Source organism: Amblyraja radiata, chromosome 23, assembly GCF_010909765.2.
Source record: "Amblyraja radiata isolate CabotCenter1 chromosome 23, sAmbRad1.1.pri, whole genome shotgun sequence".
In the NCBI taxonomy this organism is placed as follows: domain Eukaryota; kingdom Metazoa; phylum Chordata; class Chondrichthyes; order Rajiformes; family Rajidae; genus Amblyraja; species Amblyraja radiata.
In genome coordinates, this window is record NC_045978.1 from 4,529,968 (window position 1) to 4,546,911 (window position 16,944).

Below are 16,944 nucleotides of genomic sequence, written 5' to 3' on the forward strand. Positions count from 1 at the left end.
TTCCATACACCCACCACCCTCTGTGTGGAAAAAGTTACCCCTCGGATTCCTATTAAATATTTTCCCCTTCACCTTAATTTTGTATACCCCTATAAGATCTCCCCTCATCCTCCTACACTCCATGGAATAGAGACCCAGCCTACTCAACCTCTCCCTATAGCTCACACCCTCTAGTCCTGGCAACATCCTCGTAAACTAAGGGGTAACATTTTCACACAAAGGGTGGTGGGCGTACGAAGGAGCTGCCAGAGGAGAAAGTTGAGGCAGGGATCATCCCAACGTTTAACAAACAGTTAAATAGGAACAGGTACATGGATAGGACAGGTTTAGAGGGATATGGGGCTAAGTGCAGTCAGTTGGAACTAGTGTAGGTGGGACATGTTACATAGAAACATAGAAAATAGGTGCAGGAGTAGCACGTTCGGCCCTTCGAGCCTGCACCGCCATTCAATATGATCATGGCTGATCATCCAACTCAGTATCCTGTACCTGCCTTCTCTCCACACCCCCTGATCCCTTTAGCCACAAGGGCCATATCTAACTCCCTCTTAAATATAGCCAATGAACTGGCCTCAACTACCTTCTGTGGCAGAGAATTCCAGAGATTCACCACTCTCTGTGTGAAAAATGTTTTTCTCATCTCGGTCCTAAAGGATTTCCCCTTTATCCTTAAACTGTGACCCCTTGTCCTGGACTTCCCCAACATCGGGAACAATCTTCCTGCATCTAGCCTGTCCACCCCTTAAGAATTTTGTAAGTTTCTATAAGATCCCCCCTCAATCTTCTATGTTCAATGTGGATGTTGGCCGAACATGTTGGCCAAGGTGTGGGCAAGTTGGGCCGAAGGGCCTGTCTCCACGCTGTATCACTCCATGACGTACATTGCCATCCATGATTGAGATGCGTATATTTTTACTTTGCGATAAATCTGCACGATGTCACTTACCCAACCTGGGAACCTGTGCAGACGGAGCTGGATGTAAACGCTCGATCACTTTCCCGAACTTTAATGGAGAATAAACTCGTCAGGGATGGATAAAACACACCTAGAATCCCCACAGAGAAACAACAAATGTTACGGTGCATTGTAATTATATTTAGAGTGAGAACAATTACCATTGATTGAAAGTTGCAGCACAGAAACAGTCCCTTCACCCCACCGAGTCCACGCCGACCATCGATCACCCGCTCACACTAGTTCCATGTTATCCCACTTTCGCATCCACTCCCTGCACACTAGCGGCAATTTTACAAAGGTCGATTAACCTACAAACCGACACACCCTTGAAGATCGTGAGAGGAAACCGGAGCACCCGGAGGGAACGCATGCGGTCACAGGGGAGAACGTGCAAACTCCGCATAGGCAGCATCCGTGGTCAAGATCGAACCCGGGTCTCTGGCACTGCGTGGAAGTCGTTCCACCTGCTGCACCTGCTGTGCGTTGTTGAAATAATTTAAATTGCTCTCCGAATTTTGAACTTTTTAAAACATTCCTTGTGTTCTAAAATGTCAAATGGTGACCATTTGATAAGAAGGAATGCGGTGAAACACTGGTCCCAGCTCGGAGACTAGTTCGACCAGATCTGAAAGGTTGAAGACACGGCCAATGCCCGTCAGAGGTAATTTATGACTTGGCATTTCATCTGGTTGTGAAATAACCCCACAAAATAAAGACCAGTGTGTACATGCTGTAAAATTAACTCCTTCTGTGACCTGAGATTGGAATGGATCGACTGGACTTATATTCGCTGGAATTTAGAAGGATGTGAGGAGATCTTATAGAAACATACACAATTTTGAAGGGTTTGGACAGGCTAGATGCAGGAAACTTTTTCCCAATGTGGCAAAGAATTCCACAAATTCACAACTCTCTGGGTGAAAATGTTTTAAATGGCCTCCTCTTTATTCTTAGACTGTGGCCCCTGGTTCTAGACTCCCCCAACATTGGGAACATTTTTCCTGCATCCAGCTTGTACAGTCCTTTTATGATTTTATACATTTCTGTAAGAATCCTCTCATCCTTCTAAATTCCAGTGAATACAAGCCCAGTCTTTCCAATCTTTCCTCATATGACAGTCCTGCCATCCCGGGGATTAACCTCGTGAGCCTACGCTGCACTGCCTCAATAGCAAGGATGCCCCTCCTCAAATTAGGAGACCACAACTGCACACAATACTCCAGATGTGGTCTCACCGGGGCCCTGTACAACTGCAGAAGGACCTCTTTACTCAAATCCTCTCGTTATGAAGGCCAACATGCCATTAGCTTTCTTCACTGCCTACTGTACCTGCGTGCTTACTTTCAGTGACTGGTATACAAGAACTCCCAGGTCTCGTTGCCCTTCCCTTTTTCCTAATCTGACACCATTGAGATAATAATCTGCCTCCTTGTTCTTGCTGCCAAAGTGGATAACTTCACATTTATCTACATTATACTGCATCTGCCAAGCATCTGCCCACTCACTCAATCTGTCCTCGGCACCCTGCAACCTCCTACCATCCTCTTCACAGTTCACACTGCCACCCAGCTTTGTAACATCTTCAGATTTACTAGTGTTACTTTTAATCCCATCATCTAAATCATCTGAAGAAGGATTTTGGCTCGAAACGTTGCCTATTTCCTTCGCTCCATAGATGCTGCCGCACCCGCTGAGTTTCTCCATCACTTTTGTCTACCATCTAAATCATTCAGATATATTGTAAATAGTTGTGGCACTCCACTCGCCACTGCCTGCCACTCTGACAGGGACCCGTTTATTCCTACTCTTTGTTTCTTGTCTGCCAACCAATTCTCTATCCATATCAATACCCTACCCCCAATACCATGTGCTCTAATTCTGCCCACTAATCTCCTGTGTGGGACCTTACCAAAGGCTCTCTGAAAGTCCAGATACATTACATCCACTGGCTCTCCTTCATCCATTTTACTTGTCACATCCTCAAATGAAACTAGGACAAGTTTTATAATGCAGATGAAGACAGAACAAGAGCAGAGAACAAAGGGAAAAGGCAGTGAAATGGTTGAAAGGCAGCAGAGATTCAGTGACACCAGTGATACTGAAAGGTGTTGTCAGCTTCTGAAAGGCGTGTCTGGATAGGATCTAAAAGAGGAATCATTATTTTTTTATTATAGAGTGTGGCAAGTTCTGGAAATTGAAAATAAGGAGGCGAATTATCTGAAATGTCGAACTCAGATGTTACCTGGTAGGTGTACTATGGAATTCTCTGCCTCAGAGGGCGGTGGAGGCAGGTTCTCTGGATGCTTCCAAGAGAGAGCTAGATAGGGCTCTTAAAAATAGCGGAGTCAGGGGATATGGAGAGAAGGCAGGAACGGGGTACTGATTGTGGATGATCAGCCATGATCACATTGAATGGCGGTGCTGGCTCGAAGGGCCGAATGGCCTACTCCTGCACCTATTGTCTATAACTCAGCGGGACAGGCAGCTTCTCTGGAGAGAAGGAATGGGTGATGTCTCGGGTCGAGACTCTTCTTCTGGGAGGGGGTGTTAGAGAGAGGGTGCAAGGGCCCCCCTGAAAGCTCAGAGTCAGGCTGCCAGAATGAACACAATGTGGGAAGAAAGAACTGCAGGTGTTGGTTTATACCAAAGATTAGACTCAGAGTGCTGGAGTAACTCAGCGGGTCAGGCAGCATCTCTGGAGAACATGGCTAGGTGACGTCAGAGATGCTGCCTGACCCGCTGAGTTACTCCAGCACTTTGTGTCTATCTTTGCCAGAGCGAACATTCACAGAGTCGTACATTGTAGCAACAGGCCCTTTGGCCCAACATGCCCCATCTACACTAGACCCACCTGCCTGCGTTTGGTCCATATCCCTCCAAACCTGTCCTATCCATGTGCATGGTAGACACAAAATGCCGGAGAAACTCAGCGAGTGAGGCAGCATCTATGGAGAGAAGGAATGGGCGACGTTTCGGGCCGAGACCCAAAACGTCACCCATTCCTTCTCTACGTCGATGCTGCCTCACCCGCTGGGTTTCTCCAGCATTTAGTGTCTACCTTCGATTTTATCCAGCATCTGTTCTTCTTCCTCATGCATTCCATCCATGTGCCTGTCTGTTTCTTAAACGTTGGGATTGTCCCAGCTTCAACTTCTTCCTCCAGCCGCTCGTTCCATACACCCACCACCCTTTGTGTGAAAAAGCTGCCCCTGATAGATCCCCATTAAACCTTCCCTGGGTATGGAAAGAGTTAAGTTGAAATGTCGAGCAAGCAGCAATTTGCCCAAGGCCAGTGGAAGATAAGTAGAGTCGTTAATTAATCAAGAGCATGCGCACACGCACATACACACGCACGCACATACACATGCGTGTACGCACACACACGCAAATACACACCCGTGCACACACACATACACACGCACTCACATACACACGCATGCACATACACATGCACGTGCACACACACACACACACAGAAAATACACACGCACACATGTTCGCACACACACGCACACACAGAAAATACACATGCACACACACAAATATGCAGATACACACATGCACACGCACATACGCTCACACACATTCACACACACAGAAAATACACATGCAAACACATGCACAGACACGCGCACACATTCACACACACACGTGCACACACAGATACACACATGCACATGCACACATACAAGCGCGACCACATGCGCGCATACACACATGCACATGCGCACACGTGCACACATGCGTGCTGTGCAGATATTTCACAATCAACCTAAACTGTAGGGAAAACAATATGTGCTTAACATGTTTGTGATAAGATAAAGGATAGAAAGGAAAGCAAACACAGGACAATCATTTATGTATGCAGGCAGAATGTGTTTGAAATGGGCAAGTGATTAGGTCGGACTCACAAGTACTTGGTACGTCTGAGGGACAACACATCAGTCTGCCCTAACCCACATGGTGCTAGAGGAATATCAATGCATCGAAGATAGACACAAAAAGCTGGAGTGACTCAGCGGGACAGGCAGCATAGCTGGAGAGAGGGAATGGGTCGAGACCGAGTCTGTCTGCCTGTCTCGCTGAGTTACTCCAGCCTTTTATGTCTATCTTCAGAGCAGCTTGTGTTGTTTCCATACAACTAAAAATGAGCATTTAAACTGCCTGGAGGTTTATCCGGTGCTTGGCATTAGTAACATGTCAGTGCAGCCTCTGAAGATCAATCCATTGATTTCAATTGAACTGACTTTCTGAGTGATCATACAATGTGGTGTTGCTATGATGTATTTTGCAAGTTATTTAGTAAGACCCTTCGTAGGGTCTCGACCCGAAATGTCACCCATTCCTTCCCTCCAGAGACGCTGCCTGCCCTGCTCAGTTACTCCAGCTTTTTTTGTCTATCTTCAGTTTAAACCTGCATCTGCAGTTCCTTCCTACACAATATCAATGCTTTGATTCAGCTGAAACTGCAAATATTGTATCTGTTGTTTGGTAATTTACTGCTCTGGAACCAACATGTTTTTTGCCAAAGGCTTTGAATCAACCTGATGAACCCTTAACAAAAAGTATTGTGGCAGAGAATTATGTCAATATATTAGTACAAACATAGAAACAAGGTACAGGAGTAGGCCATTCGGCCCTTCGAGCCAGCACCGCCATTCAATATGATCATGGCTGATCATCCAAAATCAGTACCCCGTTCCTGCTTTCTCCCCATATTCTCACCCCGGCTGCGGGAGCTTCGATCACCCCGACTGGTTCGACTGCCCCGACCACGGGAGAATAAGGAGGAAATAAGATAAGATTTTATTGCCTTCCATCACAGTGGGGAATGTGGTGGAGCCGCTGTGGTGGAAGTTTGTGTTAGATTTTATGTAGTTGCATGTCTTGTTGCTATTTAAATTACAATTAAAACACAAGGTACTTGTGCAAGGATAAGCACTCAAACAAGAAATCCAAGCACAAAGCCAAAGTAGTATCTAAACTGATTAAACAAACTTACGCTAAGGGCAATAACTGTGAGTTAAGGGATCTGTGAGTTAAGGGTTCTGTGAGTTAAGGGTTCTGTGAGTTAAGGGTTCTGTGAGTTAAGGGTACAGTATTTATTAGTAAAGGTACAGTTTAAAGGATAAAGATTTTTATAGTGTGAGGGAGTTGAGTTAATTTGGGAGTAAGCTATGTCAGTGGAGATTGGCCCCGTGGTTTGCTCAGCCTGCAACATGTGGGAGATCAGGGATATGGTCGGTGTCCCTGGTGACTACGTTTGCAGGAAGTGTGTCCAGCTGCAGCTCCTGGCAGACCGCATTGAACGGTTGGAGCTGCGGTTGGATTCATACTGGAGCATCCACGATGCTGAGAAAGTCGTGGATAGCACCTACAGTGAGTTAGTCACACCGCAGGTAAAAGGTAAGGGGACAGAAAGGGAACGGGTGGCCAATAGCCAGCAAAGCAGTAGGCAGGTAGTGCAGGAGTCCCCTGCGGTCATCTCCCTCCTAAACAGGTATACTATTTTGGATACTGTTGGGGGAGAAGGCTCATCAGGGGAAGGCAGCAGCAGCCAAGTTCATGGCACCATGGGTGGCTCTGTGGCACAGGAGGGAAGAAAAAAGAGTGGAAGGGCAATAGTAATAGGGGATTCAATTGTAAGGGGAATAGATAGGCGTTTCTGCGGCCGCAAACGAGACTCCAGGATGGTATGTTGCCTCCCTGGTGCAAGGGTCAGGGATGTCACTGAACGGCTGCAGAACATTCTGGAGGGGGAGGGTGAACAGCCAGTTGTCGTGGTGCATATTGGCACCAACGATATAGGTAAAAAAAGGGATGAGGTCCTACAAGGTGAATTTAGGGAGCTAGGAGATAAACTTAAAAGTAGGACCTCAAAGGTAATAATCTCTGGATTACTACCAGTGCCACGGGCTGGTCAGAGTAGAAATAGGAGGATATTGCAGATTAATACGTGGCTTGAAAAAATGGTGCAAGGGGGAGGGATTCAAATTTTTAGGGCATTGGAACCAGTTCTGGGGGAGGTGGGACCAGTACAAACAGGACGGTCTGCACCTGGGCTGGAATGGAACCAATGTCCTTGGGGGAGTGTTTGCTAGTGCTGTCGGGGAGGATTTAAACTAATGTTGCAGGGGGATGGGTGCAAGAGCAGAGAGGCAGAGCGGTGTAAAATGAGGGTAGAAGCAATAGGTAGCAAGGTGAAAAGTAAAGGTGGCAGGCAGACAAATCCAGGGCAAAAATCAAACAGGGCCACTTTTCAACATAATTGTATAAGGGGTAAGAGTGTTGTAAAGACAAGCCTGAAGGCTTTGTATCTTAATGCAAGGAGCATTCGCAATATGGTGGATGAGTTGAATGTGCAGATAGTTATTAATGAATATGATATAGTTGGGATCACGGAGACATGGCTCCAGGGTGACCAAGGCTGGGAGCTGAACATCCAGGGATATTCAATATTCAGGAGGGATAGATAGAAAGGAAAAGGAGGCGGGGTAGCGTTGCTGGTTAGAGAGGAGATTAACGCAATAGAAAGGAAGGACATTAGCTTGGAGGATGTGGAATCGATATGGGTAGAGCTGCGAAACACTAAGGGGCAGAAAACGCTAGTGGGAGTTGTGTACAGGCCACCTAACAGTAGTAGTGGAGTTGGGGATGGCATCAAACAGGAAATTAGAAACGCGTGCAACAAAGGTAAAACAATTATAATGGGTGACTTCAATCTACATATAGATTGGGTGAATCAAATTGGCAGCGGTGCTCAGGAAGAGGATTTCTTGGAATGTATGCGGGATAGTTTTCTAAACCAACATGTAGAGGAACCAACGAGAGAGCAGGCCATTCTAGACTGGATTTTGAGTAATGAGGAAGGGTTAGTTAGTTAGCAGTGTTGTTGTGTGTGGCCCCTTGGGCAAGAGTGATCATAATATGGTTGAGTTCTTCATTAGGATGGAGAGTGACATTGTTAATTCAGAAACAAGGGTCCTGAACTTAAAGAAAGGTGACTTTGAGGGTATGAGACGTGAATTGGCCAAGATAGACTGGCAAATGATTCTTAAAGGGTTGACGGTGGATATGCAATGGAAGGCATTTAAAAACTGCATGGATGAACTACAACAAGTGTTCATCCCAGTTTGGCAAAAGAATAAATCAGGGAAGGTAGTGCATCCGTGGATAACAAGGGAAATCAGGGATAGTATCAAAACAAAAGATGAAGCGTACAAATTAGCCAGAACAAGCAGCCTGCCAGAGGACTGGGAGAAATTCAGGGTCCAGCAGAGGAGGACAAAAGGCTTAATTAGGAAAGGGAAAATAGATTATGAAAGAAAACTGGCAGGGAACATAAAAACTGACTGCAAAAGATTTTATAGATATGTGGAGGAAAAGATTAGTTAAAACAAATGTAGGTCCCTTGCAGTCAGAAACAGGCGAATTGATCATGGGGAACAAGGACATGGCAGACCAATTGAATAACTACTTTGGTTCTGTCTTCACTAAGGAAGACATAAACAATCTGCCGGAAATAGCAAGGGACCGGTGGTTAAATGAGACGGAGGAACTGAGTGAAATCCAGGGATGAGGGAATTGAATGCAACATCTCCAAGTTTGCGGATGACATGAAGCTGGGGGGCAGTGTTAGCTGTGAGGAGGATGCTAGGAGGCTGCAAGGTGACTTGGATAGGTTGGGTGAGTGGGCAAATGCATGGCAGATGCAGTATAATGTGGATAAATGTGAGATCCACTTTGGTGGCAAAAACAGGAAAGTAGACTATTATCTGAATAGTGACCGATTAGGAAAAGGGGAGTTGCAACAAGACCTGGGTGTCATGGTACACCAGTCATTGAAAGTAGGAATGCAGGTGCAGCAGGCAGTGAAGAAAGCAAAAGGTATGTTAACATTCATAGCAAAAGGATTTGAGTATAAGAGCAGGGAGGTTCTACTGCAGTTGTACAGGGTCTTGGTGAGACCACACCTGGAGTATTGCGTACAGTTTTGGTCTCCTAATCTGAGGAAAGACATTCTTGCCATAGAGGGAGTACAGAGAAGGTTCACCAGACTGATTCCTGGGATGGCAGGACTTTCATATGAAGAAAGACTGGATAGACTCGGCTTGTACACGCTGGAATTCAGAAGATTGAGGGGTTGGACAGACTAGATGCAGGAGGATTATTCCCGATGTTGGGAAAGTCCAGAACTAGGGGTCACAGTTTAAGGATAAGAGGGAAGTCTTTTAGGACCGAGATGAGAAAATCATTTTTTACACAGAGTGGTGAATCTGTGGAATTCTCTGCCACAGAAGGTAGTTGAGGCCAGTTCATTGGCTATATTTAAGAGGGAGTTAGATGTGGCCCTTGTGGCTAAAGGGATCAGGGGGTATGGAGGGAAGGCAGGGATGGGATACTGAGTTGGATGATCAGCCATGTTCATATCGAATGGTGGTGCAGGCTCGAAGGGCTGAATGGCCTACTCCTGCACCTATTTTCTATGTTTCTATGTTTCTATAACTAACTCCATGTGCAATAATAAGCTGCCTGCATGCTAACAAACACATAAAAACTGATCGTGTAGATGCAAGCACATCATTGGGGCTATCAAGTCGAGATTACAAAGTCCGCACCAACCAACGACCAACACTAGTTCTATCTCACACACCGGGGACAATTTACAATTTTACAGAAGCCAATTAACTGACAAATATCCATGTCCTTGGAGTGTGGGAGGAATCTGGAGCTCCTGGATAAAACCCACGCAGTCTCGGGGAGAAGATACAAACTCCGTACAGACAGCACCCGCAGTCAGGATCGAGTACGGGTTTTTTAGTGCTGTGAGGCAGCAACTCTACCGCTGCGCCATCGTGCCGCCCTGATGTGCTTGAAATACAGTGAGCAGATATATTGATCAGAACAAAGGAATGGTAATCACTGCTAACCTTTTACGGAACCTGCACTCAAAAGGTTAAGGCAAGATGCTTATGAGCTGCTTTCCAAAGCCTTTACACTGGGGATCTTCAACAGCCAATAACTATGATTTCATTAACCTGGCCAAATAATTCTCACAGACAACAAATCAAGAAGTGAAAAAGCACTAACCAGCAAAATAAAGAGCTGGACATACAATAGACAATAGACAATAGGTGCAGGAGTAGGCCATTCAATGTGATCATGGCTGATCATCCCAAATCAGTGCCCCGTTCCTGCCTTCTCCCCATATCCCCTGACTCCGCTATTTTTAAGAGCCCTATCTAGCTCTCTCTTGAAAGCATCCAGAGAACCCGCCCTCTGAGGTAGAGAATTCCACAGACTCACCACTCTCTGTGAGAAAAAGTGTTTCCTCGTCTCCGTTCTAAATGGCTTACTCCTTATTCTTAAACTGTGGCCCCTGGTTCTGGACTCCCCCAACATCGGGAACATGATTCCTGCCTCTAGCGTGTACAAACCCTTAACTATCTTATATGTTTCAATGAGACACCCTCTCATCCTTCTAAACTCCAGAGTGTACAAGCCCAGCCGCTCCATTCTCTCAGCAACATGCAGTACACATGCAACTAAGAAGGAGCAAGGAGTATAAAAACTCTAAGAAACTATGAATCACCCAATCACAAAATGAAGGGAAAGATGCTCTTGAACAGACTCAGGTGGGTTGCTGAGCAATGGTGCTGGACTATTTTGCAATTAAAAACTCAAACTCCTAGAGGCGTTTAAAATCATGAGGGGAATTTATAGGGCGAATGCACAGAATCCAGTTTCATTTAATTTAGCGATACTGAGCGGAAACAGACCCTTCGGCCCACCCTGTCCAAACCGACCAGCGATCACCCCGTTGACTAGCCCTCTCCTACAAACTATGGACAATTGACAATTTTTACCTCAGCTAATTTAACTACAAACCTGTGTGTCTATGGAGTCTCGGGGGAAACCGGAGCACCTGGAGAAAACCCACGCGGCCACAGGGAGAATGTACCAACTCCGTGCAGGCAGCGCCCACAGTCAGGATTGAACCTGGGTCTCTGGCGATGCAAGGCAGCAATTCCACCGCTGCGCCACCTGCTTTTACCGCAGAATCGTTTACCCAGGGTAGGGGAATCAGGAACTAGGGCACATAAGTTCAAGGTGAGGGGAAAGATTTAATAGGAACCCATGAGGCAACGTTTTCACTCAGAGGGTGGGGGTTTTATGGAACGAGCTGCCAGAAGAGGTAGTTGAGGCAGGTGCTATATCAGCATTTAAAAGACACTTGGACACATACATGCATAGGAATGTATTGGAGGGATGTGGGCCAAAGGTGGGCAAATGGGACAAGTTGGGCCAAAGGGCCTGTTTCTGTACTGCATGACTCTATGACAAGTCATGCACTCTGTATATTCGTGATGGCTATTGAGCTCAACACCCAATGATCCATCATTCAACAATCCCAATGTTTTTTTAGAGCAGGGATGGTATGTAAGATTCATCATCAAATTCATATAATTTCTGGCACCGCATATTACATAGAGGAGCAATGAATCATCCAGCCAACTCCTTTATTTTTACAGGTAGACAAAAGTGCTGGAGAAACTCAGTGGGTGCGGCAGCATCTATGTAGCAAAGGAAATAGGCAACGTTTCGGGCCGTAACCCTGAAGGAAATAGGCAACGTTTCGGGCCGAAACCCTGAAGGAAATAGGCAACGTTTCGGGCCGAAACCCGGAAAGGGTTTCGGCCCGAAACGTTGCCTATTTCCTTTGCTCCATAGACGCTGCTGCACCCGCTGAGTTTCTCCAGCACTTTTGTCTACCTTCAATTTTCCAGCATCTGCAGTTCCTTCTTAAACACGCTTTATTTTTATGTTCTCCCTTAAAATAGAGCAGAGAGACAGAATTTCTCCCAGGATGTAAACATCAAATATACGAAGGCATAGCTTTAAGGTGAGAGGAGCAGAATCTAACGGACATGCGCAGGGCAAGTATTTTGTTTCAAACACAGAGGGTGGTGTGTGCCTGGAATAAGCTGCCAGGGGTGGTGATTGAAGCAGATACATTGGTCATATTTTAAAGCCTGTTGGATAGGATTATAGATATGCAGGGAATAGAGGAATATTGGTTATATGCAGGTAGATAAGTCAAGGTCTTGGCATCATGGTCAGCACAAACCTTGTGGGCTGAAGGGCCTGTTCCTATGCTATACTGTTCTATGAATAGATTACAAAAATTACAGGAATAGTTTTGCAGAGAATTAAAAGAAAACATTTGTAGCTACAACCGCAAACTTAGTTTAGTTTGGTTTGGAGATTTAGTGTGGTAACACAACCAACAATCACCCCGTATACCTACCGCTTCTATCCCACACACTGGGGACAATTTACAGAAGCCAATTAACCTACTAACCCGCACGGCTATGGAGTGTGGGAGGAAACCTGAGCACCTGGAGAAAACCCACGCGGTCACGGGGAGAATGTACTAACTCCGTACAAACAGCGCCCGTCGTCAGGATCGAACCCGGGTCTCCGGCACTGTCAGGCAGCAGCTCTACCTCCGCGCCCTTAAACTTTGGAATAACACAAAAAAACAACATAGAAATACCCAAAAAAACGATTCCTGCAAAAATCAGATATGGGTGATGCGCAGTTAGATAAGTGATGGTCTTGGCATCATATCCGGTGCAGGTATTGTGGGCTGAAGGGCCTGTTCTTGTGCTGTTCTGTTCTATGTTCTATGATTAGACTGCAAAAATTGCAAGAATAGTTTTGTAGGGAAATGACAACAATCATTTGTAGTTACAACGGCTGAGTCTGGAGCAACATAAAACAACAACACCCTCTTTCCCCCTCCGAGAGGGTGGCGCGGTGGAGTTGCTGCCATACAGCGCCAGAGACCCAGGTTCGATCCTGACCACGGATGCTGCCTGCATGGAGTTTGCACTTTTCTCCCCGTGACCGCGTGGGTTTTCCCCCAGTGCTCCCCTTTCCCTCACTCATTCCAAAAACAAACAGGCTTGTCGGTTAATTGGCTTTGGTAGAAATAGCAATTTGTAGGAATGTCAGAGGGCTGCCCCAAGTTAACGATATTCCAAAGACGCAGTTTAATAACTGCGAAAAAAACTCATACTTAAAATTCTGGAAAAAGATAACAGGACCCGCAGTGAAGATGTGGATCACAGAAATGACCGAGACACTACATTTAGAAAATATAAGGCTTGTTTTGTCTGACAAATCAGATCAATTTTCCAAAATATGGTCTCCTTTCATTGAATTTCTTCAACAACAGAATGGTTGAACACAAATTCAAAACCGACGCCAGGGTCGGGTGAGCGGGCGTGGGGAAGGGCAGTGGGATATATCTCAGTTTTTTTTTCCACTTCTTCGTTAGTTCAGGCGTTTTCTTCTTTCCTTTTCGTACCTCTTTCAAAATTCCTTCTTTTCTTTTTCCTTTTTTCCGTCCTTTCCTTTTTTGCTTTTTTCAGACTCACTTATTAGTTTATAAAATGATAAAACTGAAGCTGTACGAAAATTGTATAATTGTTAAGTCGATTACTTTCTCCTTGCACAATTGCTTCTAATAAGATAAATATTTAAAAAAAAAGAAATAGCAATTTGCCCCAAGTGCGAGTGTAGGATAGAGCTAGTGGATCGCTGGTCAGCACGGACTCGGTGGGTTGACGGGCTTGTTTCCGCGCTGTATCTCTAACGTAAAGTAAAAGTAAAGATTGTGCTACTCACCCTGTAACAAGCCCATAAGGAATCTGGATGCTGTCAAAAGTACAATTGGGGAAGAGCTTTGATGAACAATAATTGGGGTGAAGATGACGACTAATCCCCAGGCACATGTAGATAGCATTAGTATTTTGGCTCCACCCAATCTGTTGAAAAATAAATTAATTCTTCTGAGTACAAATCCACTTGTTTAAGTATCATGTTTTCACTTAGAGGGTCAGTTGCAATCTAACTGGTTATCATTATTATGCATTATCTGTGCAATACAATGCAAAAGCTGAATCTCTTGTTCAGGGGATATGTGGAGAAGGCAGGAACAGGGTACTGATTGGGGATGATCAGCCATGATTACATTAAATGGCGGTGCTGCCTCGAAGGGCCGAATAGCCTACTCCTGCACCTATTGTCTATTGTCTTTCACCTGCAATGTATCATCACCCTCCCCCTCCATTCCCCACCTGCCCAGGTAATTGGAGACATACCTGCCTAAGCACTACACACTTTTCACATCCCGAATACAGTTTAATTTCGGAAATACAACCAGCTGGGAAAGAATATATTGACTTGGGAGTTTAGCGTATTGTCACGTGTACAGTCCAATAAACTAAGGCACAGCTGCAGTGAAGAGCTTTTTGTTGCGTGCTAACCAGTTAGAGGAAAGATAATATATGATTACAATCCACAGTGTCCACAGTGTACAGATACAGGATAAAGTTCAATGCAAGATAAATCCAGTGAAGTCCGATCAAAGATAGTCTGAAGGTCTCCAATGAGGTAGATGGGAGGTCAGGAGCGCTCTAGTTAGTGAGAGGATGGTTCAGTTGCCTGATAACAGCTGGGAAGAAACTGTCCCTGAATCTGGAGGTGTGCATTTTCATGCTTCTATACCTTTTGCCCGAAGGGAGAGGAGAGAAGAGGGAGTGGCCAGGGTGCGACTCGTCCTTGATTATGCTGCTGGCCTTGTCGAGGCAGCGTGAGGTGTAAATAATTGCAGTTACTTAATAAAAACTGATAAGCCTCGGGCTAGCCTAAACATTAAAAAAAAAATCACAAACAAAATCTTGATTTATCAAACTACACAGAGTGAAAATAATGAGCAAAACAAAAACATTCTGGAAAATAGCTGTGCTCGAGTTTTAGTTTGTGTTGAAATGGACATTTTATTCTGCAGACAATAGACAATGGGTGCAGGAGGAGGCCATTCGGCCCTTCGAGCCAGCACTGCCATTGAATGCGATCATGGCTGATCATCCCCAATCAGTACCCCGTGCCTGCCTTCTCCCCATATCCCCTGACTCCGCTATCTTTAAGAGCCCTATCTAGCTCTCTCTTGAAAGCATCCAGAGAACCAGCCTCCACCGCCCTCTGAGGCAGTCTGAAGTCTTGGAATACTCCAGATCAAAAAAAAAATTTCAATTTTAATACGTTGGTGCCTCAAAGTGAAGCTATACCCCGGAACAGAGCAGCAGAGTTTAAAGGGAAATACCAAAGACTTGGAACGCAGATTAGCTTGGCTTTGACTTCAACGCATTCCAGAGGGGTGTGGGCCAGTTGGTAATTGGTCTTTGTGATAGAAGTGTTGAAACGACGGCTGCTCTATCCCTTTCTTCTTTGGCAGTTCCTCAGGGGTAGAACAACTTGCCTCCATTCCAGTTCCATGACTTCTGAGTGGGCTGACGGGGCTAGTGTGGAACTTGCACTTTCCACCACAGATAGGGATGGTCGATCTCCGACTCTCAATACAATGGAGTCACGCAATCCTGAATCCTGCTCCAGCAATTTTAAACTGCTACTCATTTCTGACTTCTGCATCGCAGTGCACATGCATAGATGTCACTGACCCTCCATAAGGACCCACAGCTACTGTGTCTCTATGGGTGGCACAGTGGCGCAGCTGTAGAGTTGCTGCCTTACAGCGAATGCAGCGCCGGAGACCCGGGTTCGATCCTGACTACGGGTGCTGGTGCTGTCTGTACGGAGTTTGTACGTTCTCCCCGTGACCTGCGTGGATTTTCTCATAGATCTTCGGTTTCCTCCCACACTCCAAAGACACACAGGTTTGTAGGTTAATTGGCTTGGTGAATGTTAATAAAAAGTTGTCCCTAGTGGGTATAGGATAGTGTTAATGTGCGGGGATTGCTGGTCGGCATGGACCTGGTGGCCCAAAGGGCCTGTTTCTGGGCTGTATCTCTAAACTAAACTATAGTGCCAACACTCGTTTGATAGAAGTACTGAAACTCAACATCTTAATCAGAATTAAAGGCCGCACTTTTAGAAAGGAGGTGAGGAGGAACTTCTTTAGTCAGAGGGTAGTTAATCTGTGGAACTCAGTGCCACAGAGGGCCAGCTCAGAGCATATTTTTAAGGCAGAGATAGACAAATTCTTGATTAGAACGTGTGTCAAGGGTAATGGAGAGAACGCAGAAAATGGGATTAGGAGGCAGTGATCAGCCATGATTGAATGGCGGGGTAGACTCGATGGGCCGAATGGCCTAATTCTACTCCTATAGCTTGTAAAACTTGTGAACAACATCTGAACGATAGGACAGGTCACCAGCAGCTAGGACCATTCACACAAGTTCAAATCCAACTTTAGGAATTTGAATTCAATTCAGTAAATACTGTGCATTAGACTTTAGAGATTTTCATGCGACTTTGGAGACTTTACACAGGGCGTGGAAACATGCGCAAAGACAAAGCTTTTCACTGTTCCTCGGAACACATGATAATAATTAAACGAAATCGTGTCCTTGCAGGCCAGTGATCACCCTGTACACTTACTGGTACTATCCTACACGCTAGAGACAAGTCACAATTTTTTTATCGAAGCCAACTAACCTACAAACAAACCTGTACGTCTTTGGAGTCTTTAGATTTTAGATAGATAGGTAGATTGGCAGGTAGGTAGGTACATAGTTCGTTAGATAACAGGAAATGATTCTTTCACCTCACATTTCTTGATGCACGCACAAGTGAAGTGGTTTTTGATTTAGGCTAAATTGCGACACAGGCTATTTACCAAGAAAGCAAGGTGCTGGGGTGCTGGGGTGTGGCCTGTCTTATTATATAACTAAGTTATTGAATGTATCTATTCAGGGAAGGAACAAAGAAGGACTTGGCTTGGGTAGACCATAGAAACATGGATAAATAGGTTCAGGTGTAGGCCATTCGGCCCTTCGAGCCAGCACCGCCATTCAATGTGATAATGGCTGATCGTATAAAATCAGTACCCCGTTCCTGCCTTCTCCCCATAAGCCCTAAGATCTAAATCTAACTCCCTCTTGAAAACATCCAGTGAA

At 45.4% G+C, this 16,944-nt stretch overlaps 1 protein-coding gene and 1 long non-coding RNA gene across 2 annotated transcripts in view; both read right to left on the reverse strand.

Moving 5' to 3' along the window:
* Positions 1-16,944, reverse strand: part of slc17a9 (solute carrier family 17 member 9) — a 38,843-nt gene that overhangs the window by 16,204 nt on the left and 5,695 nt on the right. Inside the window, exons 3-4 of the mRNA XM_033041393.1 lie at positions 13,652-13,791; positions 947-1,046 (exon numbers count right to left, since the gene is read on the reverse strand). Coding sequence (XP_032897284.1) covers positions 947-1,046; positions 13,652-13,791 — 240 coding nt within the window. The remainder of the gene's footprint in view (positions 1-946; positions 1,047-13,651; positions 13,792-16,944) is intronic.
* Positions 1,156-10,810, reverse strand: LOC116986166. Its single transcript, XR_004415430.1, has 3 exons — positions 10,784-10,810; positions 8,927-8,931; positions 1,156-1,188 (listed from the first exon to the last, which is right to left on the reverse strand). It is a non-coding gene; the product is annotated as an uncharacterized LOC116986166 (long non-coding RNA).